The sequence below is a fragment of the Galeopterus variegatus genome, unplaced genomic scaffold, assembly GCF_000696425.1.
Source record: "Galeopterus variegatus unplaced genomic scaffold, G_variegatus-3.0.2 Scaffold922, whole genome shotgun sequence".
Lineage (NCBI taxonomy): Eukaryota > Metazoa > Chordata > Mammalia > Dermoptera > Cynocephalidae > Galeopterus > Galeopterus variegatus.
In genome coordinates this window covers 209942-233902 of record NW_007727033.1, presented here as the reverse complement: position 1 = coordinate 233902, position 23961 = coordinate 209942, and the positions used below count along the sequence as shown (strand labels likewise).

General features: G+C 50.9%; 2 protein-coding genes across 2 annotated transcripts; one reads left to right on the top strand and one right to left on the bottom strand.

Moving 5' to 3' along the window:
* Positions 1-1397: 1397 nt before the first annotated feature.
* On the bottom strand, positions 1398-7908 carry UNC5CL (unc-5 homolog C (C. elegans)-like). The gene is made up of 8 exons (XM_008573438.1): positions 7463-7908; positions 6712-7012; positions 5479-5741; positions 4695-4796; positions 4350-4417; positions 3347-3447; positions 3084-3197; positions 1398-1620 (listed from the first exon to the last, which is right to left on the bottom strand). Exons 1-8 carry the CDS (start codon positions 7845-7847, stop codon positions 1398-1400), a joined length of 1557 nt encoding a protein of 518 aa, XP_008571660.1. The 5' UTR covers positions 7848-7908.
* A 7045-nt stretch (positions 7909-14953) lies between these two features.
* Positions 14954-16040, top strand: TSPO2 (translocator protein 2). The gene is made up of 3 exons (XM_008573444.1): positions 14954-15126; positions 15488-15629; positions 15849-16040. The coding sequence occupies exons 1-3, from the start codon at positions 14954-14956 to the stop codon at positions 16038-16040; spliced, it is 507 nt and encodes a 168-aa protein (XP_008571666.1).
* Positions 16041-23961: the final 7921 nt, after the last annotated feature.

The window sequence follows — 23961 nt, the reverse complement described above, 5'->3', positions numbered from 1 at the left end:
TGCTGAGTAAATATTTGTTGATTGGATGGGGTATTCCTTAATCCCTATCCTTTATTTCTTGACCATAAGCTGGATCTTGATTCATGGGGAAAATATCTCCACCCATCGATTCCCAGGGTAGCCCAGTCTCTTTCAATAGCCTTTGATATATAATATTGGTTTAGAGACATTTGCCTGAGGGTTTCAGAGAGAGAAGGAAACACACAAAGGGCACAGTAACTAGATAGAGACAAAAAGATGCTACAACATAAAATAACAGAATGAGACACAGATTCAGAGATGGAGCAACTGCAGGAGACAGACAGAAAAACGAACTCAGAAAGACTTAAAACTCAACAGTTGGGGGGGGGGGGCAGCCCATGGCTCACTTGGGAGAGCGTGGTGCTGACACCACCAAGTCAAGGGTTAAGATCCCCTTACCGGTCATCTTTTAAAAAAAAAAAAAAAACAGTTGGAGATAAAGAGATAAAAGGTTGGGCAAGAATGGTAATCTTGAAGTTTCTCCTCAGCTTTAATGTTCTATGATAGAAATAAAGGCAGACAGGGGAAGATGAAGGCATGAGCAGGAGGGTAAAGATAAAGGAAGGTAAAGGAGGCAGGCCTGGAAAGCCAGGTATGACCGCCCATCTCTAGATCTGCCCTTGAACCCTCATCCTACCCTCACCTCACAGCCACCGGCTTGGATTCCTTGTGCCTCCAGCCCTCCATGCTTACTCTTGGCTCTTACCGAGCTCCATCATCTTCTCCCCCTTACCTCCACCTAAAGATCTCTGACCCATTCTGCAAGTCCAAATCCTCTCTCCCCAGCATCCTCCAGGGAAGCATTCTTCTGCTCCAGCCCACACTCAGCCTCCTCCCTTCTCAGCTCCTACAGCACAGTATGGCTGATTACACACCCACAGTCCCTCACCACGGGGTACATGCTGTTGTAGACTCTGCCCTCAGCTCAGATGAGCACATCTTGACTCCCGCAAGCAAACCGTGTGCTTGTCAAGGCTCCAGACCCTATTTCATAGAGTCTAGTATTCCGCATGGTACCAGGCCAGTGCTGGATCTTACAAAGTGATACTTGCGGACTGACCAGTCCCCAGGGAGTGCCCACAGGGCAACATGACAGTGCACTTGGTCTGTTACATAGCTTGCAGGAGGCTGGCCGTGCTGTGGCCATCTCCTGGGCTCCCGCGCCCCCTGCTGGCCAAGAGGGGTTCTGCATGCAGGACATAGTTTGGACCTGAAGGCCGGTCCTGACGCGGGGAGGCTGGCAAGGTCCCCAGGCACCGTCCGAGTGTTCCAAGGAGGGTGGTGGCCACAGCCAGTGACAGCTACTGAGTTCTTCTTAGGCTTAGGGAGCACATCCACCGGCCGGCGTCTCCCCCTGCCCCGCCGTAGCAGGGCGCTCAGAGTTTCTCGTCCAGTTCCAGACCTTGGTTATCCAGGGAGCCCGAGCGGCCTGGGGCTGGGCTGCCACCCTGCGACCCACCCAGGTACTTCTGAATGACGGAGGCGCAGTCCAGCCGCTCCATGACGGTCATTAGGTAGTGCAGCTCCTGCAGGCTGCCGTTCTGCTCCTCAAACAGCTCCAGGATGGCTGCGGCAGGGCTGCGCTGGCAGGACATGAACCTAGCCAGGAGGTGGGGGAGGAGGAGTGGGGAAGAAGGGGGTCTTCCCCTCCGCTAGGCACCCTGGGTTGGCACAGGAGGGAGGTCCACCCCTCCCCCATCCCACCCCACAGCTCGTCTGCTCCTGCTCTGGCCTGCCTAACAGGGACTTGGAGCAGCCAGAGACCCCTGAATTTGAAACCTGAAATTATCCTGGTTTGAGGTTAACTCGCTGGGCCTGACTCTCTAGGCCTCAGTTTCCTCTTCTTAAGCTGAGGGCTTAGATAAGAAGACCTCTAAGGTTGCTTCCAGCTCTGATACTCTGTAATCGCCTTCTCTGCCTCCCTCACTGCAAACAACACTCCTCACCCCACCCCTGCCTGAGACCTGGCTCCTTCCTCCCTCTCTCTCAGGCAACAACACCCTGCCCACCACTAAAGAAAAAGCTGGTCTAAACCATGGCTCTTATCATGAGTCTTTTTCGCCTAAATTTCTGGCTCATCCACCACCTGGGCTTGCCTGCCTCTCTGACCTTTTCCTCCCTCCTCCCATCCTGAACTTCCTTTCCCACCTTGTACACACCACACCCACAACCTCCTCAGTGGCCCCTGCATACAGAACTGCTGATCACCTCCTCCCTGAAGCCATTCCAATCCCCACCTGCTAGGTGGAAGAGACCATGCTGTACCCCTCAGTACTGACTTCCAGTCATAGCTCCTACGATTCATTATTTCCACCCCAGCTCTTTTGTGTCCCTCTTTTCAATGTTAGGCAATATCAGACACATAGAAGAAGGCACAAGGAACACTTGCCTTCAGTTTTTAAGTTCTCTGTATCCCTTACTAGAGTGTGAGCTACTGGGAGCTGGAACCACATCTCATTCCTCTTAAGTGCTTAGCAGTTTCCAGAACACAGTAGGTACTTGATAAATGCTTAAATAAACGATTTGAAAATCCACCCTGTTTTCAGGGTTCAGCTCTAGCCCCAGCTTCTGGGTGAAGTCTTTTCTGACAGCTGCACTCAGTCTGGTTCTGGGGCTTAGCTGAGAATTGTTCTCCTACTGATTTCTTTGTGAGTTCCTTGACAGGACCATGGCTGCACTGCCACCATTATTGCTAACGTTGAATTAACATGTGCCAGGCGCCCAGCTACATGCTTAACACACTTCACTGTAAAATCTGCCTTTCTGCTTCTCAGGGCACAGCATGGAAGCACTTGTTATGTACCCAGTGGCCTGCACGTTAATGGATGCATTGTTAAAATATTTATCGAGCACCTACTATGAGCTAGGCCTCATTCTAGGTAATGAGAACACAGTGATAAATACAAAGAGCTGCCCTTCATGGGGAATAGGGTGGGGAGTAGCCATTCTCTGACTTCTACGTAACTCCCTTGTCTATGATCAAGTCCCCAGTGTGTCCTGAGGGTCCTTCCTACTACAGTCCACCCTCCTCTCCCATCCACAGTCCTCACCCCTCTTCTTACCGGATTCTCATGCCACAGAGCCCCAGGTGGGAGGCCAGTCGGCGCCAGTCATTGCCCGTGATGCTGTTTGGCTCCAACAACATCTGCAGCTGCTCAAAGAGCTCTGGGGGCAGCCTGAGTCAGGGGGAAAAGGGTGCTCTTGGAGGGAAGGATGAAAGAGGCCAGTCTGGTTCTCCCATACATACCCCTAAATGCTGTATTAGGTGCTGGGGCAGAAATCCCAAACATCCCTCAAGCAGCAGCCCAAGCAACCCCCACCTGACCTATTGCATGGGGGCGGCTGGGAGACAGGGGGTGGCGCTGTCCAGGATTCCTCCGCTGACGTCTGGAATCTTAGGATTTCCATGTACTTGGTCTCCAAGCCCTGAATCAACAGAAGGGTGGGGAACACACTTAGGGGTCATAATACATCCCCCTAAGAAGCTGAGATCCTACCTCCAATCCTCCTGTCTCTCCTTCAGCCTATCACCCAGAGCCTCTTTAGCAGGAGATACGACCCCACCCCATGCAGCACCCTCTACCCTCTGCTTCCCTGACTCCCAAACCCTACGTTCAGCCTTAAGTTTGTCCACTAAGCTCCTTGGGAATTGGGACATGAAGACCAAACAGGTTGAACCCTAAGCCACCAGAAGTCCTGGGTGGGGTCATGGGGCAGCAGGATGTCATCCAATAATAGACACTGAACTCAGGTATATGTACCCTCTACCCTCCACTCCAACTTTCCCTGGTTCCTCTTCCTCAAGTGACAATCTGAGGATATCTGCCTACCTCCCACTGAGCTGTCACTACAGTTCCCCCAAAGGCTCTTTCTCTGATTTCTTCATGTCTTCCCTTGGCATGGTGGGAGGAGAAACCTAAATCCCATCCCACCTACTCAAGATCCCCTTCCTGATCACTCTCCATGACACAGTTAAAAAAAATAATAATCTCTCAGACGTAGACAATCAGCCTAGAAAAAAATCATGTCTCCTTGATGCTCCAGTTCCCCGAGTTAGGAGAAGGAGTTAATCTAGGGTTTGGTTCTTTTAAACTCCTGCTGGATTCAGCCACTAATAGACTGAAGAGAGTCAAGGATGGAGGGTATTTTGGAGACCAGATAGTCTAACCCCTCAAAGAACTGGTGTGGATGCCCTGTGACAAAATGCCATCTTCACCTATTTGATTATGTGATTAGGACCACACTTACTTGGTACCAGAATGCTCACCCACTTTGCCCAGGACTCCTCCCAGGCCCTGCCCTTCCTCTACACCTCAGCTCCAACTCACGTCCTGGAAGGTGTGCATGGTGACAATGATCTCATTGGCTAGTGCCGAGCAGTCCTCATTCTCATTGGCTACAAAAAAAAAAAAAGACAATGGTGTAGCAAGTGAGAAAGGAAAGGCCCAGGGTAAGAAAAGGAGGAAACGTCAAAGGGACTCTACAGTAAGACTCTGGGAATCTGAAGAAGCCGGGGAGGACATTCCACCTTTCTCTCTAAAAAGATCTGTTGTGGCTCCTCACCTTTAAGAGAAGCTCTGCGTGCATGGCCCAGAGAGGGGCGGCAGAGCTCCAGGGTTGGAAGAGGAGGGAAGAAGAGAGGGCAGGAGCTGGACATGGGGCTCCTGGACTACCTGCTTTTCTCCGGAAGCAGAAGGAGCGGAAGGGGCACTTTCCATGCCAGATGTGGAGATGGGGAACCAGCTGACAACTGCTGTCATCCACGTTCTCCCAGCCTGGGGAGGGGACAGAAAGTGGAGGGCCTCAGAGAGCGGGGCCTTCCACAAGTATTTAAAGAGGGTGTAGCGAGGCCCAAGGAGAGCAAAGGAAGGGGGGTCTCAAGTGAATGGGAAGCCCCAGAGCCTGAGCAAAGGACCCCGAAAATAGTCTTGCTTCTACACCACACACTCCCTCCACGTGCACAGCACACAAAGCCCCTACCCTGCCTTACTCCCACACCCCAGAAGCAGCTGTGTGCTGTATGCCCTGTCTACGACACACACGCAGTGGGCCCATGGGCAACTCCAGCAGCACAGGCCATAAAGGAAAGAGGGCCCAAGCAGAGAACACTGGGAGAGAACCCTCCTCCCAGCCAGCACCATCCAGGTGGGCGATAAAAGCATCACCCTCCCTCCCTGCTCCTGGGGGGCATGACATCTCTCCTCCCCAACCCCCACCTAGCATCACCCTGTCCTGGGGTGGGTGGCAAAGGCTGAATGGGCAGCAGAGGGAGAAAGTGGACAAAGCGTGGGGGCTCCCAGAGGCAGCAAGAGAAGCCAGAGATATCCTTAAGGATGCTGTTGGCCCAGGAGTCTCAGAAAGAAGTTGGAGTTCCTAGATTTCCAGCCCAGGGGGAAGCCCTGAACCCCACCTTCTCATGGGGCTCCCTTTTGCACTCTCAAGCCTCGCCTTCCTCACCCTCAGAGATGTACATGAGCTTCAGGCACTGGTCCCCTCTGGCCCCAGTGAAGTCGAAGAGCTGGCAGGGCCCACGCAGGCGCCCACCATGGGGCTGCTCATTGGTCACAGCCCACTGCAGGGCACAGGGCGTGTTGTTGAGGAAGTAGATGCGTAGCTGCAGGTGAGACTGCCCTGGCACCAGCGGGGAGCAGAACACAGCCAGCTGCAGCCACTTGCGGGCTGCCCGCCCTGCTGGCGCCTCCAGCACACAGGTGTAGAGGCTGCAGAGGAAGAGGGTGGCAGGGACCCATGCACCCAAGCATGGGAGAGGCTGAGACACCAGCACACCTACCCCCAGGCTCCAACACATGAGGGATCTCTGTAGGGCCGCCAAGGAGGCCAGGAGAGCATTCCAGGAGGGCCATACAGGAAGGAACTGTTGAGGAGGGGGCTAGGGGTTCAAAAAGTGAGTATGTCAAGGTGATTATCACTGATTGGAAAGTATTCTCTGGCAGGGGAGAGAGGGAAGGTGGACTCAGAGTCCCCATGGTTGAGAGGGGTCCCATACATGGCAATGCTCTGGTCAGTGCGTGACAAGGAGACTAGGAGGCAGAGGACCCAAGATCCTAGAAAGACAGAGATGGAGGACAGGCATGAGATGGAACACAGTCTTGGAGAATTGGAGGGGAGGCCTGTTGGCTCAGCTGGTTAGAGTGCAGCCTTATAACACCAATGTCACGGGTTCAGATCTCCATTCTGACCAGCCACCAAAAAAGAGAACTGAAGGGGATAAATGGCCCTAGACAGTTTGGGGACAGTCTTCAGAGCCTCAGGCTAGAGAAGGACAACTTTATCTTTTTTTTTTTTTTTTTTTTTAAAAGGATGACCGGTAAGGGGATCTTAACCCTTGACTTGGTGTTGTCAGCACCATGCTCACCCAGTGAGCTAACCGGCCATCCCTATATGGGATCCGAACCCGGGGCCTTGGTGTTATCAGCACCGCACTCTCCCGAGTGAGCCACGGGCCGGCCCAGAAGGACAACTTTAGAGAGACAGAGTTGGACCAAGACAAGCTGCCACAGACATCAGGACAAGGGACGCAAGGGATAAGGGATTTGCAGACCATCTTGGACAGATAAGGAGTTCTATACAGAGATAGGGATGAAGCAGACAGAGAAAAGGGGTGGGAAACAGAGCCCCAGAGAGAAGAGGTAGACTCCCCACACTCTAGGCCAATGGGCAACTGCCTACCTGAAGTGGGAGAGGTGGATGCGACACTCATCCCGGGAGGCATGAGCCCCCGGCCGCCCCAGGGGCCTCCAGGCCTTGGCATCGAGCAGGGTCGTGTTGCTGCTGTAGGTGCGAGCATGGCTGGGCTGCTGGGCACAGTGTTTGAAGGTGAGGGTGCAGGGCTTCAGGAATGAGGCCCCGTGGGGGCCACATGCCACCACAGGGCTTACCAGCCCCTGGCTTCGGGACAGTGATGGGGCATCCGATAGGTCCCACACCAGGATCAGTGACACCCGCTCCTGGCGGCCCACAGCCACAGCACCTGGTGAGATGGAGAGCTGAGATGGGCCTCATCTGGACCTGGATGAGGCCAGGTCAGAGCAGGAAAGGAGACGGGGAGGCAGGGCTTGTGGGGGGGTAGTATGGAAACAGAGCAAGACAACTGTGTGCTGACTTGTGGTGTAATCTTAAGCAAGTCACCTCCCTTTCTCCAGGGGCTGCTGCCACCATACAGTACCCTGTGCAAGTTTGCAAATGGGGCTCTTCCTTCCCTTTACAGGAAAATTGTCAAGCACACTGATTCATTAGAACAGGCACTTGACGTCCACCTGCCAGGAAGTTGTCCTAAAAGATATGTAACATGACCATCTTTGGAATTAATGAAGTTATACTAGGCCTACAAATAATTTAAGTTATAGAGATGTCTATGAATGTGCTCCCTCATGCACAGTCTGAACAAACCGATGCTGAGAAGGGAGCCAAGAGCTGTTACCTGGTGGGATGAGCAGGGAGATGCCCGTATCCTGGAGAATCAGGCAGCCGCCACGGTGATCCACCTCTCGAGCAGAAAACACCAAGAGTTTGTGCATCAGCTGGCGGATGATGGTCTGGCCTTGGGTGGGTGTGTGCAGCTCCTGGTAGAAGGCAGCCATCTCCGGCAGTGTGGCTGGTGGGCACTGACTTGGCGCCTCATTTTCTGGTAGGGGGGTGGGCTGGGACACTGGCTCCTCTTGGCCATCTGGCTTCCGGCAGGCCCCCACCAGCCATCGAGGACAGTGCCATCGAAGGCACTGGGCCAGAAGGAGGGCACTTGCCACCAGAACCCCCACCAGCAGTATGAACTGGGAAGGTTGGAAGGAACTCTCCTGGGGGCACATCAGCCTGGTCACTCACTGCTGCCGGCTCTTCTGCACCCCTGTGCCAGCCAAGGACAAGGGCCTGGGAGAAAGAAGGGTTCAGTGCCAGGCTAAGCCTTTTTAAGTTGGAGAGGTCATGACTTGGCTTCCATGTGTCTGCAATGAGGAAGCAAGTTGTCTTCATTCCAGCACACCCCCAGTCAGATCAATTCCTTTAACAGAACTTCACCCTCTCTCTCTTTCTCAAGAATCTACCATGGCTCCCTATGACCTAGTACATTAAGGTAAACTCCTCTGAGGCAGAAAGAGCTTGGGTTTAGAGTTAAAGGACATAAGTTCAAATGGCCTCTTTGGTCACTGTGGCTGAGTAAGGTTGTCATATTGCTTAACATACCTCAGTTTCTTCATCTGTCAAAATATCTACCTTGATCTACAAGTGTTGATACAGAAAAATCTGTAAGTGGAAAAAGCAAGTCACAGAGAGATAGACATCCTCTGACTTCATAAATATAAAAAGGAAACTATATACAACTATAGATACATATTTATGGATGTGTGTTTGTATATGTAGAGAAAGGTCTGGAGTAGTGTGTAATAAAAATATGATGTGAGCCATACATATAATTTTAAATTTTCTAGTATCCACGTTAAAAAGAAACAGGAGAAATATTTTATTTAAATCAACATATTTTAAATGTTATTTCAAAAGGTAATAAATATGAAATTATTAATGAGATTTTTTTCATACCAAAGCTTTGAAATCCATGTGCATTTTACACATATGGCCCATCTCAATTGGGACTTGCTGTATTTAAAGAGCTCAGTAGCCACGTGTACTGGTGACTTCTGTCTCGGACAGTGCAGGTCTGGAAGGATACATCTCCAAACTATTCCTATTGGTCATGACTAAAAAGACATGACAAATTGAGAGGGTGGAAGCTGTGAACAAGGACTTAAAATTTTCTTAAGACAGTGCAGGTCTGGAAGGATACATCTCCAAACTATTCCTATTGGTCATGACTAAAAAGACACGACAAATTGAGAGGGTGGAAGCTGTGAACAAGGACTTAAAATTTTCTTAAACCTTTTTTTCTATATCATTTGAATTTTTCACACTAAGCATGTATTTTATACGATGTAATTCTTTTTAAAAGCTATTAAAGTGGGGGGGGCAAGGGTGGGAATACCTCTCAGGTGAGTGTGAGAATGGCCTGAGATCACGTGGAAAACATTTACAGATGATAAAGCACTGCCTAAATGGGTTTATTTATGACCCTCTTTCCACCAGAAAGGTCTGAAGGTAGCTCACAGGGATACATGAAATACAAAAAGAGTAACAAAAGTTAAAAGTGGAAGCAGAAAAAGAAAACAAAGGTGGGAGCCTACAGGGAGGCTGGAATGAGGCAGGGCAAAAGCAGACTCTAATCGCCCACTCACCTTTACCTGGGGAGGCCGCAGGTTGAGACTTTCCAGCAGCTCTTCCTGAGGCCCTCTGGCACTGACCTCTGCCCCCTCCTAACTTTCTTCTTCAAGCCTCCTATGCTCTGGCCAGACTGGGCTCCCCATGCCTAGCTGATTCCAGCCCCTGGCCAGATCTGGCTCAAGCTGTTTTCTGCTTCTCCCCTCCCTCACTCTCCCCACCTGCCTCAGCTGCCCACCTGCTCAATAGCGCCTCCCCCTGGCACACCAGCCCCCATCAGCCTACACTCTGAAATCTTTCTGCACTGCCCTCCCACCCTACCAAGTGGCCTGTAATTATACAGTTATGTGTGGTTTTCCCACTCAAATCAACATTCTCTGAGCACCGGCTGTGTATCAGGCACTATGGGAAGTTCAATCCTGCCAAAGACGACGTTGTCTTCCGCTCTCAAGGGGCTGCTGAGGGAACGGAATTAACTGGCTGGGCAGCTGAGTTCCATGAGGCACAATGTCCTTTCTCAAAGTCTTCAAAGGCCCCTCTGGTTGATTCCCTGGGGTCTGCATGGGGAAAGCTTCTGGTGTCCATTCCTCTCCACTCCCTTCACTCACAAATCTGCCTGGAGCTGAGGCTTTGCCTACCTTCTCCTTTCCTTCTTCAGGACCCATGAAAACTAGGCCCCTTTCCTAGCCCCTTCCAGACTGGGGCACAGGCTCCTCTGCATCCTCAGGATGGAAGATGGGGGCAGGACCTGTTTCCCCGGTGTCCTCACTGAAAATGTGGACGGGAAGGGGGAGGGGTTTGCCATTGTTCCTTTTGCCTTAAAATCCAACCCTGCAGACAGTGCACCAGCCTTCTGCAGCCAGGCCTCTTGCAGGGAATCTGGGTAAATCAGGGTGGCTGGCAGTGCCCAAATCTGGGGGGAATGGGGGTTGGGACAGCAGCTTTCCGTTATGTCCCATGCATTCCTTTTGGTTCTTCCACATTAGTAGTAATTGTAAATCTAACTGCAATGATAATGGCTAACATTTACAGAGCTTTACTCTGTGCCACTGTGTTAAAGCACTCTAGGTGGCTTATCTCATTAGATTCTCACAGCAGCCCTATGAGCTAGTGTTATTTTTATCTCCATTTCACAGATAAGGAGGCTGAGTTTTCTCCCCACAGTGAGGATGGATGGGAGATTGTTAAGCAACAACTGAAGGCAGAAAGGAAAGATGAGCAGGGATGACGAGGACATCCAGAAACATCTCCTTGCTCTGCCCACTCCTTCCTTTTTCCCAAGTCTCCTCCTTTCCTCCTCTAGAGGAAATGCAGTTAGAAGGGAAACAAAAATAAAGTAAAAATAAATAGAAGGAACTTAAGGCACATCTTTGGTTCCATGGTAGGTGACACCCTCCCACCCCCTACCCACCGAGGCACCAGTAGTGGGGGATGGGCCAGGTGAAGTGAAAAAAAGGAGAGAACTTGCTCTGTTTCTACAGTAACAACTTTCCTGGGGCTTCCAAAGACCAGAGTCCAAATCCCCTCCACCCCATTGGGTGGTGCAAGTGGAGTCCCGTTGCCCAGCCTCCTAACCTGGAGCAGTTGCCTCCCATGAGAAGCCCATCCATTTACCCAGCCTGAAGCAGGATAACTCCTCCCCCAGCTCAGCCTGGGTCTCCCAGGCTGCCTTGGCCCTCACTCCATCCTCCCTCTGGCCCCAGGAGAGTGAAGGGTCCCAAGATTTGCTGAGTGGAGTCTACAGCTCTGCAGGTATTCAAGGGTGGATTGGAGCTTCCCGACTCCATGCCTGGACTCCTCATTACCCGCTCCTGCAGTGTGTCTTGCCCCCAGACCCCAGATCACCTGGGTAGAAGTTCCTCAAAGCGAGGTTCCCTTTATGCTGCCATCACTTGTCCCTAGGTAGTTGCCTTGCACAGCACAAAGATCAGATTCCTTCTGCACAGTTCTGCTCATACCCTTCCCCCACCTCACTGGTTCTCGCCATGCCTCCCCAACACCTGTTAGATCTCCAGTTACTGCAGGACATAAGCATACTGGATGGATGAGTCCAAACCTAAGTCATGGACAGCACTCACTGGCATAGTGTACCTTTCCACAGTACACAGAACATCCCATGGTCCTCATATCTGGGACCCTTCCACAAGTCCTATTTTCTTCCCCTCTTCCAACAGAGTCCCCACACTCTGGCAGGCTAGACTGAGCTGAACTGGCTCCTCCCCTGAGCCCCAGGTGACACCATCCCAATGCCCACCTCCCCCCTGCAGCTGCCCAAGGGGGGTGCTTACCTTATGGTCCGGGGCTCTCAAAGGTTTCTGGCTTCTCTAGTAACAAGTTTTTTCTCTGAGAAACAGAGAGGTCAGCTGGACCCAGTCGCCAAGCCAGCAGACAAGTGGAAGTGGGCGGGGAATCAGGCAGGAGTGGCCTGGCACTTCCCGGAGGAGTCCTACCTCCCAGCTGCCCTAAAGAGAGCCAGGGGAGAGTGTCCCTGTCTGTTGGCAAACTCCAGCCAAGGCTGGGGAGTAGCTGAGGATCCCAGAAATGAGTGAACTTAACAGTCTAGGTGTGGACGGGATGAGAGGAAGGAGACAGCCTGGGTACCAGTGCTGCACCTTGAAACCCCTCCCTAATAGTGTCCTCTGGTGGTGAGTAGCTGTCCCCAGCCTGAGACTATTAAAATGGCAGGAGGTAAGAGGAGGAGGGAACCTCAACCAGAGCTTCTCAAACTATGTACACAAACCACCTCGGGGATCTTGTAAAAATTCAGGGTCTGATTCTGTAGGTCTGGGATGGGGCCAGAGATTCTACAGCTGTACGAAGCTCCCAGATGATTCCAATGCAGTCGGTCCAGGGAGTTTAGACAGTATCTAGTTCCACCCTCTTTCTGCACAGGGAAGACAGCGGAGAGGGTTAATGACTGACAAGATGCCCAGAGCAGTGGGAGGTACCCATATCCGCTCCCCACCCGTGTTCTGTCCACTGCCACGCTCAGAGTTGCCACCCTTGAGTGAGAGATGAAATTTGGGGTCATTTGCCAGCCTGAGTCCTTAGAAACTCTGCCTTAGGAGAGATGGCACCAATAGAATAAAAGCTCCCTGTGAGAGGGATTTTTTTCCCATCTGTTTGCTGCTGTCTCCTCAGTTCCTAGTACAGCCTGATACATAGTAGGTGTTCCACAAAGACTTGCTGAATGAATGAGTGGACTAGCTGAGAGAGAAGAGGATGCACTTTGGATCCAGACTGCTAACACTGAATCCAGGTGAGCCACATGCTGGCTATATAATCTTGGGCAAGTTATTTAACCCCTCTAAGCTTCAGCTCCCTTATCTGTCAAATGCAGATAGCAATATCGACCTTGCATGGGATAATAGTTACCACAATTGAGCTAATAAATGTAAAGTACCTACCACAGAATGGGTGCTCAGTAAATGATAACTGCTGTCACTGTGATCTAGGCTTCTGCAGTTGAGGAACCTGGTGAACTCCCCCAGCTCCCCTTATCATTTCTCATAGAAAATAAGTAACTTCCTCTGCTCCATCTAAGTTAATGATTCTCTAGTCTCTTGTCCTTGACTGCAACCCCCTCCCCTCTGCTCCCTTCCCTGGGTGGAGGTGAGAGGGTATGATAAACACCTCCCAGGGGAGCCTGGTTCCCTAAAGTGGAGAAAGGTAGCAAAGGAACAGATGGAGAGCAGCCAGCCAGGGAAAGAGACCTCATGCCTGAAGGATGGGCAAGGAAGAAGTGCTCAGAACTTGGATAGGGAGTGAAGAAGGGAGGTGTTAGTCTTTGTTGGACAAAGCTCTGAGACTCAGGAGATTGGAGTTTGCCAATAAACAGGGACACTTTCCCCTAGCCCTCTTTAGGGCAGCTGGAAGGCAGGACTCTGCTGGGAAGTGCCAGGCCACTGCGCCCAATTCCCCGCCCACCTCCACTTGTCTGCCTTCTCCTATGAGTCATAAAGTCCTAGGGGTTCATGAAAGGTCTGTCCAGCTAGCATTCCAAGCCAGGAAGGGTCATGCCAACCAGGAGGCTATAACCAGGGGCTGTGTTCATGGATCATGAACTCATTTCCAAACCTGGTGCTTATTTCACCTGGGGACAATCCCAATTACAGGGAGGCTCTGGACAAATCTGAGGGCTCCTACCAACCCACATGAGCAGAAAGCTGGTTTATGGGATACAGAGACCACAGGAATCAATAGCGTTGTAGCCTGGCACTGAGCCATCACAGGAGATCCGGGTCTCAAAATGTCAAACCCTCAACCATTCCATCAAGGGGCTCCGTCCAGAGGCCAGGCACCAAGAAAGGTCTGGCAGAACAGGGGACCCACTCTGAGAGGAAGCCTTTGGTTGTTGCAGGCACCCTGGACTCCTCACCAAGTGTCACCACCCTTGTCATCTGAGAAAGGCAGAGCAGCTGGGAGACCTGCTCCACCCTTCTCCCCAGCCCCACCCTCCTCTGCATTCCACCAGTCATATATCATCAGGCACCAGTCTGGGAGGTATGCTGTCTGAGGTTAGGGTAGTACAAGGCCTGGGGACAAGGAGGCATGGGAGTGGTAGGTAACAGGGGAAAAGAGGATGGGGGTGGGGAGGGTTGGATAGGGGGACCTCCAACACTGGATAGAAACAGAAAAACCAGAGAGACAGTAAGGCAGAAGATGAGCACATGGACAGTAAGGAGAGAGAAAGACAAATAGAAAGATGCACAGGCAGGCACGCTGGTCAGCCCAGTCCCAGGAACCTCCAGGACAAGTGTCCCTGACCCTTGATGAGAAAGGATGGATTAGGAAGTCACTCCAGAACAGTGAGAATAATCTTTTTCCTTCAAATCCTGTCAATCATGGGGAGGCTGAAATACTGGGAGCAAATGAGAAGAATGATATTGGATGGGGGCCTTGGATGGAGGAAGGTCTATGCATTGTTCCACATACAAATGACTTACAAAGCAACATGCAAATGAGCATGGCTGCTTTTTAAACAAAGACTAGGCAGTTGTTTCCTTTAGAAGTCAGGCCACAAGAAATCTGGACACTTGTGTTTGCAGCCCAACCCTCTGGAAAGGGAGAGATGAAGGGGGAACCTCATCCCCTAAGGCCCCAGCGTGGAAGAGAGCTAAGGCTTCAGAGAAAGAAATCCAGTGTCAGTCGGCTGAGTTTGAATTTGGGCAGATTAGCCTGGGTGGGCCCCTAGTGTGTGCCAGTTTGGTACAGTAAGATAAGTGTGGAGTGGATGGGGGGAGGGCATTTGTGACTAGAAGAGCCCTGGGAATCTCTGGCTCCTGTCTTTAGCTTAGGTAAGACACTGTCCCATCAAGCGCCTGCCATATAACTGGCCAAGTACCGTCCGCTGTGGGAGATAGAGAGGATGGTTACACCTAGGCCTGATCTTTAGGAGTCAGAAACACGTAAAGGAGGGAACTCAGAAGCAGTTAGCAACAGAGTACAGTACCCTCCAAGAGCCAAATGAGTGGTGTGGAGAAAAGTACACGGAAGCCGGCTAACGGGCAAGGCAGTGAAGGCTGGGTTACAGCTGGGCCCAAGGAGGTGAAGACTTTGTGACCAGCCCTCCCATGAGGGGCTCTGGCCATGGAGTAGCATCAGGTTAGCTGGTAGAGACAGACATGGACACACAGGGAAAGGAGTGAGGGGAAGGCTCATCATTAGCATGTTCTCTGCCTCCCCAGATTTTGCCTCCTCAAGGTGAATGTGGCCTCACGGGGCCATCTTTATGGTCCTTCCCCACCTGGGGCTCATCCTGGTCTGGCTGTTCATTCACAAGCAGATGTCTGGTTGGTGTGAGGGCCCGAGGAGTCTGCCCTGGTGCCCACCCCACAAAGTCTTATTGCTTGTACGGATAACCATCTACTCTGTCATGGGGTAAGCATTCGTTTCTCACACATGATCCTGGTACCCACTGGGGTGAGAACAAGTCCCCCTATATCTGAGCCACTGCCATACACTAGTCTGCAAAGGGATCTTGCCTCTTATGGTGGGTCCTACAGACAGAAACCCTCTGTGCCTGCTTGGGATTCCAGCTGGCCCATCTTCCACCCTCTCTAAGTCTCCCATCCCCTCTCCAACTCCCCCCTGGCCCTCAAATGGTGCCTAGACTCAATGACCCACATTTCATCCTGCAAGGGTTCCATCCCGGTAACCAGGAGTCCTTATGCCAGAGAGCTTCCTCCATTTGCTGTGGAACACCCTCCTGCTGTGTGTTCCTGCTACCATCTCTCCATAGCTATGCCTCCTACCTGGTGTGGAAGGACCTGGGAAGGGGCTTTGGGCGACCCCTGGCCCTGCCTCTCGGCCTTTATGCTGCACAGCTCGCCATCAGCTGGATCATCCTGATTCTCTTTTTCAGGGCCCACAGCCCTGCTCTGGTGAGTAGAAGTAATGTAGGAGAGGGTGAAACCTCCAAGCCTCAGAAGTAAATAATTCAAAAGGTCATACAGGTGCTGTCAGGTAACAGGTGGGCAGACTTCTATGAGCATTGTTAGCACAGAGCCCCAGGGACCTGGTTCAGTGGGCCAGGGTGCTGCAGAAAGGTCAGGGGGCTGGTTCTTGGAGCAGCCTGCTGACCCCCCTAGCCCTCTGTGCAGGCCCTGCTCCTGCTGTACGGGCTGGTGGTAAGCACAGTGCTAATCTGGCACCCCACCAACCACCTGGCTGTCCTGCTCCAGCTGCCCTACCTGGCCTGGCTCACCGTGACCGCAGCCATCACCTACCACCTGTGGAGAGACAGGCTTTGCCCAGCACACCAGCCTCAGCCCATGGAGGAGAAGAGCGCCTGAGGCCCTAGGACAGGGGAGAGGAAGGAGGACGGCCAGGGCTGTGGACCCAAGGCTTGCCCCAGTGTGGCCACCCTCCTGGGTCCCCTGGTGCCGTTTTTCCTTAGAATTCAGAGAAATGAGAAACAGCGGGGAAACTAATTTTATACTTTAATAAAATCCTGCCAGTAACTTTGCGGGTATGAACTGTATATTTAAGTGTATGATGTCTAGGATTGCAGGGTAGGAATAGACGCTTGCGTACTTGTGAGTGTGCACACGTGAATGTATGCATAAACGCACACGTGAAAGGGATGGGTGACACCATCTCCACTTTGCTCACATGCCCTCCCAAACCTGGCATAGGGATTTAGCACTTAGATTTTTAGTTACCTGAAAAGCAAAATTTTTTCAAAAAGTTACATATACGGCAGTTGTCAGGTGAGGCAATAGCTACGCTAATTGTATGACTAGGCAATTCATAACTAAAGCCAAAATGTTTCATTATTTTAGTTACACTAAGTTTTCCATTTGTATTGTCAGGGCTAGGGCTCAGACCCTCCAAATCCATTGTACAGACTGGGTCCCCAGACCCTTCACACGCAGGTCCATGCTCTAGGTAATCAAGAAAGATCCTGGGGGCCATTGGCAGAAGACACGAGCTCAGTCCTCAGCAGCAACAGCAGCGGCAGCAGCCACCTGGAGGGTCCGGGGACCCCTGGCAGCAACAGCTTGTAGCAACAGCCTCCAGCAGCAGTAGCAGCCTTTCTGTGGCCACCCCCCACCAGGGGCATCTCGGGGACAAGGGCCCAGTGGATCAGAGCCACTTGTCCTTTATACTTAAATCCATTACCCAGGACACCTGGGAGCACATATGCAATTACATTAGACAATAGCTAAGGAACACCTGGGCACACGTGCATATTTACATCAAATGCTCAGCAAGATTCTGAACATCTGAGGGGCCCTGACCATTTTCCTATATTTTCCCTACATAAGCAAAACAGAAAAATAGAGTAAAAAAAGGATACTAATTATACATGTTAAGGTTATGTACTATATGTTAATTTAGACATATTTATTGTAGAATACATAGTTATAACCGACAACATGGTTATTCAATATATATGTCATATTAAGACCTTGTATGATTATCTCTAAGATTATAGTTCCATTTTTTGTTATGCTTTCAATTTTTACATACTATATTACTACTATAACAAGGAAAAAAAAATTGTGAGAAAAAGGGATATAAGCCTCAGGATATTGACCAGTGAATTCAATAGGAGCTTCTTATCTGGGCTTCTCTCTTCTCTCCTCTGAAACTTTTCAGTGGCTTTTTAATTTTTGTCTCCTTCTCCTCTTATAATCTTCTGCTCTTGTTTCAAAACCTTGATGGTGGCAAGGAGTGCCTGCCTCCCTAAATCCTAAACAAGGCCAGCTGGAAGCCCCAGACACCTTGCAGGAGAGGTCTCCACCTGCTACATGGAGGAATCACCATGAGGAGCTCTTAAAAATACTGAACAGACTATTCAGGGATGAGATCTGGTCATCAGTGTTCTGAGAACTCCCCAGGACTTCTTCAGGTGCAGCTAAGGCTGAAAACTATGGCTGTATACTCTCAGAACCATTTTGGAGCTTTTTTAAAAAATGCATATTCCTCGGACCTACACAAGACCTGCAGATCAGAACTTTTGGGGCGGGTTCCTGGCATCAATATATTTAACAAGCTCCTCAGCACTTTGGTCAACTGTTCACTAAAGCTTGAATGCTCTGGGCACAGATGGTTTCTGAGGGCCCTTTTAGCTCTGACAATCTGTGGTTCTGTGAGCTGAGTTTGAGGGCTGAAATAAACTGTCTTCTCACGTGGGGGCCAAAGGCCTCACAAGGGGAGAAGCCAGCAGGGCAGCATCATTTGAGAAGGGGACTGGCTCTTCCCAGAACTCACCCAGTGAGAGGTAACCTGCAGCCTCCCCTCTTCCACTAAGGACATGCTCCACCCAGCAGGTCAGATCATCTATGCCCCAGGAGTTCAGACACAATGTCCCACCCACCTTTGTATCTCCAGCCCCAGGGCAGGGCAGGGAACTGAGTGGGTGCCCATACATTTTTGTTGATTGATTGAATGCTTTGTGACACTTTAGAAAAAGAATGCCGATCAGCAAGCTGCCACCACCCACCACTACTCTGGGCCAATTGAAAAAGAGGGGAAGGGCTTTAATAGTTTTGGAAACTTCTCCTGGTTCTAATGTGCAGCCAGATTGAGAACCGCTGCTGTAGAGCAATGCTTCTCAAAGTGTGGCCCAGTGACCTGCTGGGGCACTTGCTGAAGTTACCAGCCCCACTCCAGACCTATGGTATCAGATCATCTTGGGGAATGAGGGCAATAGAGTGCAGGGGTTGCAGTTCTGGACCTGGAGTCAGACCAGCCTGGGGTTGGATATTGACTCCTGCCATTTATTAACTAGTAACTTGCTGCAACTTACTTCTGTCTGTGCTTAATTTTCCTCATCTGTAAAATGGAGACCTCATGGATTTACTGGGATGAGTAAATGAGATAATAGGTAAAAAGGTGTCTGGCATATAAATGTGCTCAATAAACGCGATCTGTTCTAGGAGTGGGACCTAAGAGGCCACCTGTTTCATAAGCCCCCAGTGTTCTGATACACACTACAACTGGAGATCCACCCTACTCCAAGGCCTGGGCAGTACTTCCCAAACTTCCTAACAGCCAGGAGAGTGAGTGACCTCCTCCTCAGGTCTGTGGACTAGCCCAACCGGTGCCATGTACACAAAATTACCAGCCCTTTATCTTGAACACTCATGTGGATTTTGTCTTCACTTCAACCAAATTGTTATAAGCTGCCTTTAGTTTAACTTATAGGCCCATTTATCAATGTAACTGTTTTAATGTTATAAGTTTGATCTATAAATACTGATTGACAGAGGATGGACTCCGGAGCCCTACTGCATATGTTCTTATCCCAGCTCTACTATCACTGTATGACCTTGGACAAGTGAACATGTCTGAAGCATTTTCCATTATCATTATCATCATCTCATATAGGCATTATAATATTTGCTACCCATTTTATTAATGTTACCAACTAATTCCAGAAGGTAAACTGATCCTCCAAGAAGATGCACCATGCCTATGTTATGACTTTCACTACCTTGGGGCAAGCTTAAGCCACAAACCCAGGGGTCTAGATGCTTCTAGCTTTGAACTTGTTCCCAAGTGCTGGGCTGGCATGACTGCCTGGTACACAGGAGCCAAACTAAAGGGCTTCTTGGCCTGTGCAAAAACTTAGCCTGTAAGGGCAGGATCACAACCCCAAATTCTTATCCTCTGACCCCAAAGTCATCCCTTAAAAACCCCTCTGCACCAGCTCCTTGGTTTTGGAATGGGGGAGCCCTAATCCCACAGTCTCTCAACCTGCCTGAGCCTCTTGTCCTTCCTCTCCCCCACCTCTCAGTTCTGAGCCCAGCCTGGGGCACACCCTGCCTTCGGCCCCTCCTCTCTTGTTACCTAGAGTGTACCTAAATAGAGTTGGAGTGGCCGCCTGTCTTTGCCAGGTGTACCAGGGATTCTACCACTCAAGTCATGTATGTGTGTTTTTTTTTTAACATTTATTTATTAATATTATTTTTTTCATTCTAAGATGTTGCAGAGCAGCTAGGGGAGAGGAGAAGAGGAAATATGGTGGGAGGAGTAGGAAGGAGGGAGGGTTTGGTTGAGGCACATGGCACCCTCCTCATTCTGGCAGGGGAAAACAGGGAGGTTCCAGCGGTGGCTCAGTGGATATCACTGGGCTGGTTGTGGATGTCAGGGGAGCATGGCTGAGGCCTTTGGTCCCCCACCACCCCAGCTTGGGAGCCCAGGGCACTTCCTGCAGCAGCTCAGTAGTCATGGCTGGGCTGGTTGCAGATGTCAGAGGGGCATGGCTGAGGCCCTTGGCCCTCCCACTGCCCCAGCTTGGAAGCCCAGGGTGCTTCCAGTCTTTCTAGGTTTTATAGGTGTTCTTTGGTGGTGGTTATTATCTAGACCTTTACTAGATAATATCAGACTTTGTGGGTATTTTCTTTTTTCTTTCAGTTCTGTATGGGATTACTCACTGTTCCCACCACTTAAACTCCATACTGGAACTAATTTGTTGTCCTTTCATTACTTCTAAAATGGGAGAACTTCCTGTGGGGACCAGCACTTGAGCCCTGTAGTTGAGCTAAATTGCTGCTTTGCTGCCGATTCCCTGGGGAAGGATTTTTGTGCAGCTCAGGTTTTAATGGTTGACTTTGTAGGTGCTTCCAAGTCTCCTGAGGTTGTGTGGAAACCCAGGTTGTGTGGAAACTCTGGTCTGGGCCTGAATCTTTTCAGCGAACTGCACCCTCTGCAGTTCTGTATTCCTGACTGGTCTCCACTGAGTGGTCTTGTGCTGATTGGGGGCAGATCGGCTGTCCATGCTGTCCCCAAATATTCCTCCAGTTGGCCCATCTCCCCCACCGCCCACACTCCAAAAACACTCTATGGGACAGGCCATGCCCTGGCCCCTTGTGATAACTCACCAGCCTCTGAGTGGCTCCTTTTTTCAGTTGTCTGTGGTTCCTTGCTCCTATGTGGGTCCATGGGAACCCTGTTAGTGGTCTTGCTGGTCTGGGCACCACCAAAGCCCCCTTCTCCTCTGAAGCCTCCAAGCAACTTCATATGAATGGCACAGCTGTGGCTTTTGCCAGCTCTTGCTCTGTGTGCTCACCAGGGCCAGGCCTGAAGCAGCTGGGGCTTGAAATTGTGGGAGCAATCCTTTCTTTCTTTCATTGTGGCTTCTCTGGCCTTCATGAATTCTGTAGGTCTCTCCCCCTCTTCCCCTGAGCTCTAGCGGCCCCAGCTTAGCTGTTGTTGCTTTTTAATAGTTGTAAATTGGTTGATTTGTAGGAGAGTCATGCTGTGGATTGTCTATTCCACCATCTTGACCGGAATGTGTGTGCTTCTTTGTCCTTGTGCAGTGTTTTTCCATTTGTCTCTGAGTGGATACATGGTGCCTGAATATACTTCACTCAGTGGGTGGAAGGAGAGACGAACTCTTCACAGGGCTGTGCAGATCCCCCACCCAGTGGCTGGAGAGATGGGGAGGTGGTATATTCTACTGTATCCTAGTCTCTCCTTTTCTCCCTTAAACCATTGTCTCTTCCTCCCTTTGCCCACTTTGCCATGTCTGCAAAATGGAGACATAGAGGGGTGAGGGAGGTGGCAGACTAATAAGTGTATGTCCAGTGGACAGAGATTGGTCGGCTGGGCCACGGAGGGGGCAGACTGCAGGAAGTGTTTTTTCTGTGCATCTCTGGCTCCTCCCACCCACAGGCAGCTACAGCTAATGCCCTTGGGGATGTCTAGAGACCCCTGACTGTTGTCAGGCTCCGGCTAGGGCTACAAAGTCTCTTTTCTTCCGTTGTGGGTGGCCACCATCTATTCTGTATATTGGAGTTCTCCTACACCCCAAGCCCAGTTTCAGTCTTCCCAGAGTTGCCTTTCTTGTAGTTCCAGAAAACAAGCACAAGACACTTTGGTTTTAAGGATTTTACTGCTTATCCTCATCCGCAGTTCACAAAGTTACCCAAATTTGATGTGGACTCCCTTGGATCTCGACCTTCTTTTATCCTCAGGTGGAGCCCACCAAAACATTTTCCTCCCTCCCAGGTCCCCACTCCCCTCTAGCTTTCAAGGGCCCTTAACACTCTCAGGCCCCTTCGTCTAGTTTGCAAACCAGGAGAAGCCATTTTGTTCACAACGAGGGCCTCAACAATTCTATTCAGGGCCTCCATCTTGTGTCTGTGTCCACACAGAAATTATCTGCTCAGAGAAACACCAGAAAATCCCCCTATCTCTTTCACCTGCACCTACTCCAACACATTTTTCATTTTAAGGGCTGAAATTCTCCTCTCAAAAGTCAATTGTTTAGTTTATCACTTTCTCCCAGTAGGTTCTCTGGCCTCAAACACCCCTTCAAACAGGAATACTATTAGTCACCTTAACGTGCAAGATTCTTATCAGATCACTTTCCTCAAAGACTCTAAGTGCCAGCTAAGGGAGTTGGGTGGTGCCAGGAGTAGTCACTAGAATGGAGGGACACGGTGACCAGGACCAAAGTCCCGGTTTTCACCATTTTTCCCAGGGCAGCATGTCCTGCATGGCAAGGCAAGCATTGTGTTCTGTATGGAAGATTGAAAACCCTGGCCTGCCCCATGATTCTGTTGCCTTCTCCAATCCCAGCCTCAGACTCTGGGAGACCCTTGGGCTCCTCCCTGCTCCCAGGCCAAGGCCAATCAAAACCCTGGACACCCCATGTTTATGTCAACAGAGCAGTTGCCAGAGAAGGCAGGCTTCTGCCTGCCAGGGGGTTGTCTGGTGACCAGCCCGTTGTTTGTGTACTTTGTCTCAGTAGTGACCAGAGGGGCAGGCACGCCTGGACTGGGTCTCTGGGGCAACGCACTGTTGGGGTCCCAGCTGTCCCTGCACATAAAGCACCCACTCCATCAATGCGCCCCCGAGGTATCTTCTTTCACCAAGTGAGAATTTAAACTTTCCTCTGATGAGGCTTCTATTTTCCACCAGCCCCCCTCCTGGCCTCTCTGCTACCTCTCCAGTGAGGGCATCTACACATTCAGCCAAGCCCCAAGGAATGGCCAAGCCTGACTCTGTCCCCTCCTTCTCAGCCATCTTCTAGGACCTCCAAATGTTTTCTGAAATGACCATGGGAAATGGAACAGGGAGAGGCAGGCTGCAGCTTATCTAGGCCTAACCCAGCTCCTTCCAGCCATCGTATCCGCGCCAGAAGGGGGCAGGGACCGGCAGAGATGGCTGGAAGAATTGCCTTCTTGGTTTCCATCTCTACTGACCAGCTGTCTGGTGTCCCTATGCCTGTCTCTCTCTCTCTCTCTCTTTCACACACACACACACACACACACACACACACACACACACACACACACACACACACACACGCCCCCCGTGTACCAATTACTTCCCAGAGCCCCTTCTCCCTGCAATAACTCCTTCTGAGTCTCCTCAGCTCCCCCTATTCCCCTGCTTTCCCCTCCTCCCTCACACCCTTGTCTGAGGGGTCTTGGCAGTAGTAGAGACTGAATGGTGAAGGGGTTAAGAGTATGACTCCGGAAGCAAATAGCTCTGCCCTCACCAACTGCATCACCTTGGGTAAGTCACTTAAACTCTCTGGTCTCAATTTCCTCACCAGTAAAAGGAGGATCATAATAGTACCTACTTGTGAGGAGTAAATGAACTAGTTTATGTGACACGATGTGCTTTAGAGCAATGTCAGGCTGGCAGCAAGGGCTGTCTTAAAGTCAGCTCTCCTTGTTAGTGAATTCCAGGCAGCATAACACTGTAGGAAAAGCATGGAACTTAGAGGCTGACAGATCTGGGTTCAAGCCCCAGCATCCCACTGACTTAACCTTAAACGAATACCTTACAGCCCAGTTCCTTCCTGTGCAGGAGGGGCATATTGATAGAACCTTACCCAATAGAGTTAACTGGGGGGTGGGGCATGCCAGCCCTAAAAAGAATGTAGTGGCAGCTGCAGGGGGAGGAGTCAGGCCCCTCGCACCTGATCCTCCAGATTAGCTGCTGCACTCTGGGGCGCAGGGGAAACTGGTCTGACTTGGAAAGGAGAGCCAACTAGCCAGGAATTCAGGTCCCCAGGAGGTGCCATAAATAGCCACAGCAGGTCAGAGGGCCTCCAGGGATGGCAGGTTGAGGGGGAGGGGCACGGAGAGACTGGAAAGGAGCAGTGGAAAAGGAAGTTGTCAGTCATCAGTCTGGGGGCAGGCCCAGAGCACTCTCCCAAAGGTCAAAGGGAAAACTGTCTATAGGTGTGGTGGGAATGAGGGATCACCTCTTCAGAAAGCACCAGCCTGGGACCACCTCTGCACCATG

What these genes read in the sequence shown, in the direction of transcription:
- UNC5CL (XM_008573438.1), bottom strand. Translation starts at nt 7,847, where the DNA reads ATGTGCCCCCAGGAGAGTTCCTTCCAACCTTCCCAGTTCATACTGCTG. An exon ending in CCATGCACACCTTCCAGGAC is followed by an intron (nt 3,448 to 4,349) that starts GTGAGTTGGAGC and finishes CTGTTGATTCAG; the next exon opens with GGCTTGGAGACCAAGTACAT. An exon ending in CTCTGTGGCATGAGAATCCG is followed by an intron (nt 1,621 to 3,083) that starts GTAAGAAGAGGG and finishes CCTCCTGGCTAG; the next exon opens with GTTCATGTCCTGCCAGCGCA.
- TSPO2 (XM_008573444.1), top strand. Translation starts at nt 14,954, where the DNA reads ATGTGGCCTCACGGGGCCATCTTTATGGTCCTTCCCCACCTGGGGCTC. An exon ending in ACCATCTACTCTGTCATGGG is followed by an intron (nt 15,127 to 15,487) that starts GTAAGCATTCGT and finishes ATCTCTCCATAG; the next exon opens with CTATGCCTCCTACCTGGTGT. An exon ending in GGGCCCACAGCCCTGCTCTG is followed by an intron (nt 15,630 to 15,848) that starts GTGAGTAGAAGT and finishes CCCTCTGTGCAG; the next exon opens with GCCCTGCTCCTGCTGTACGG.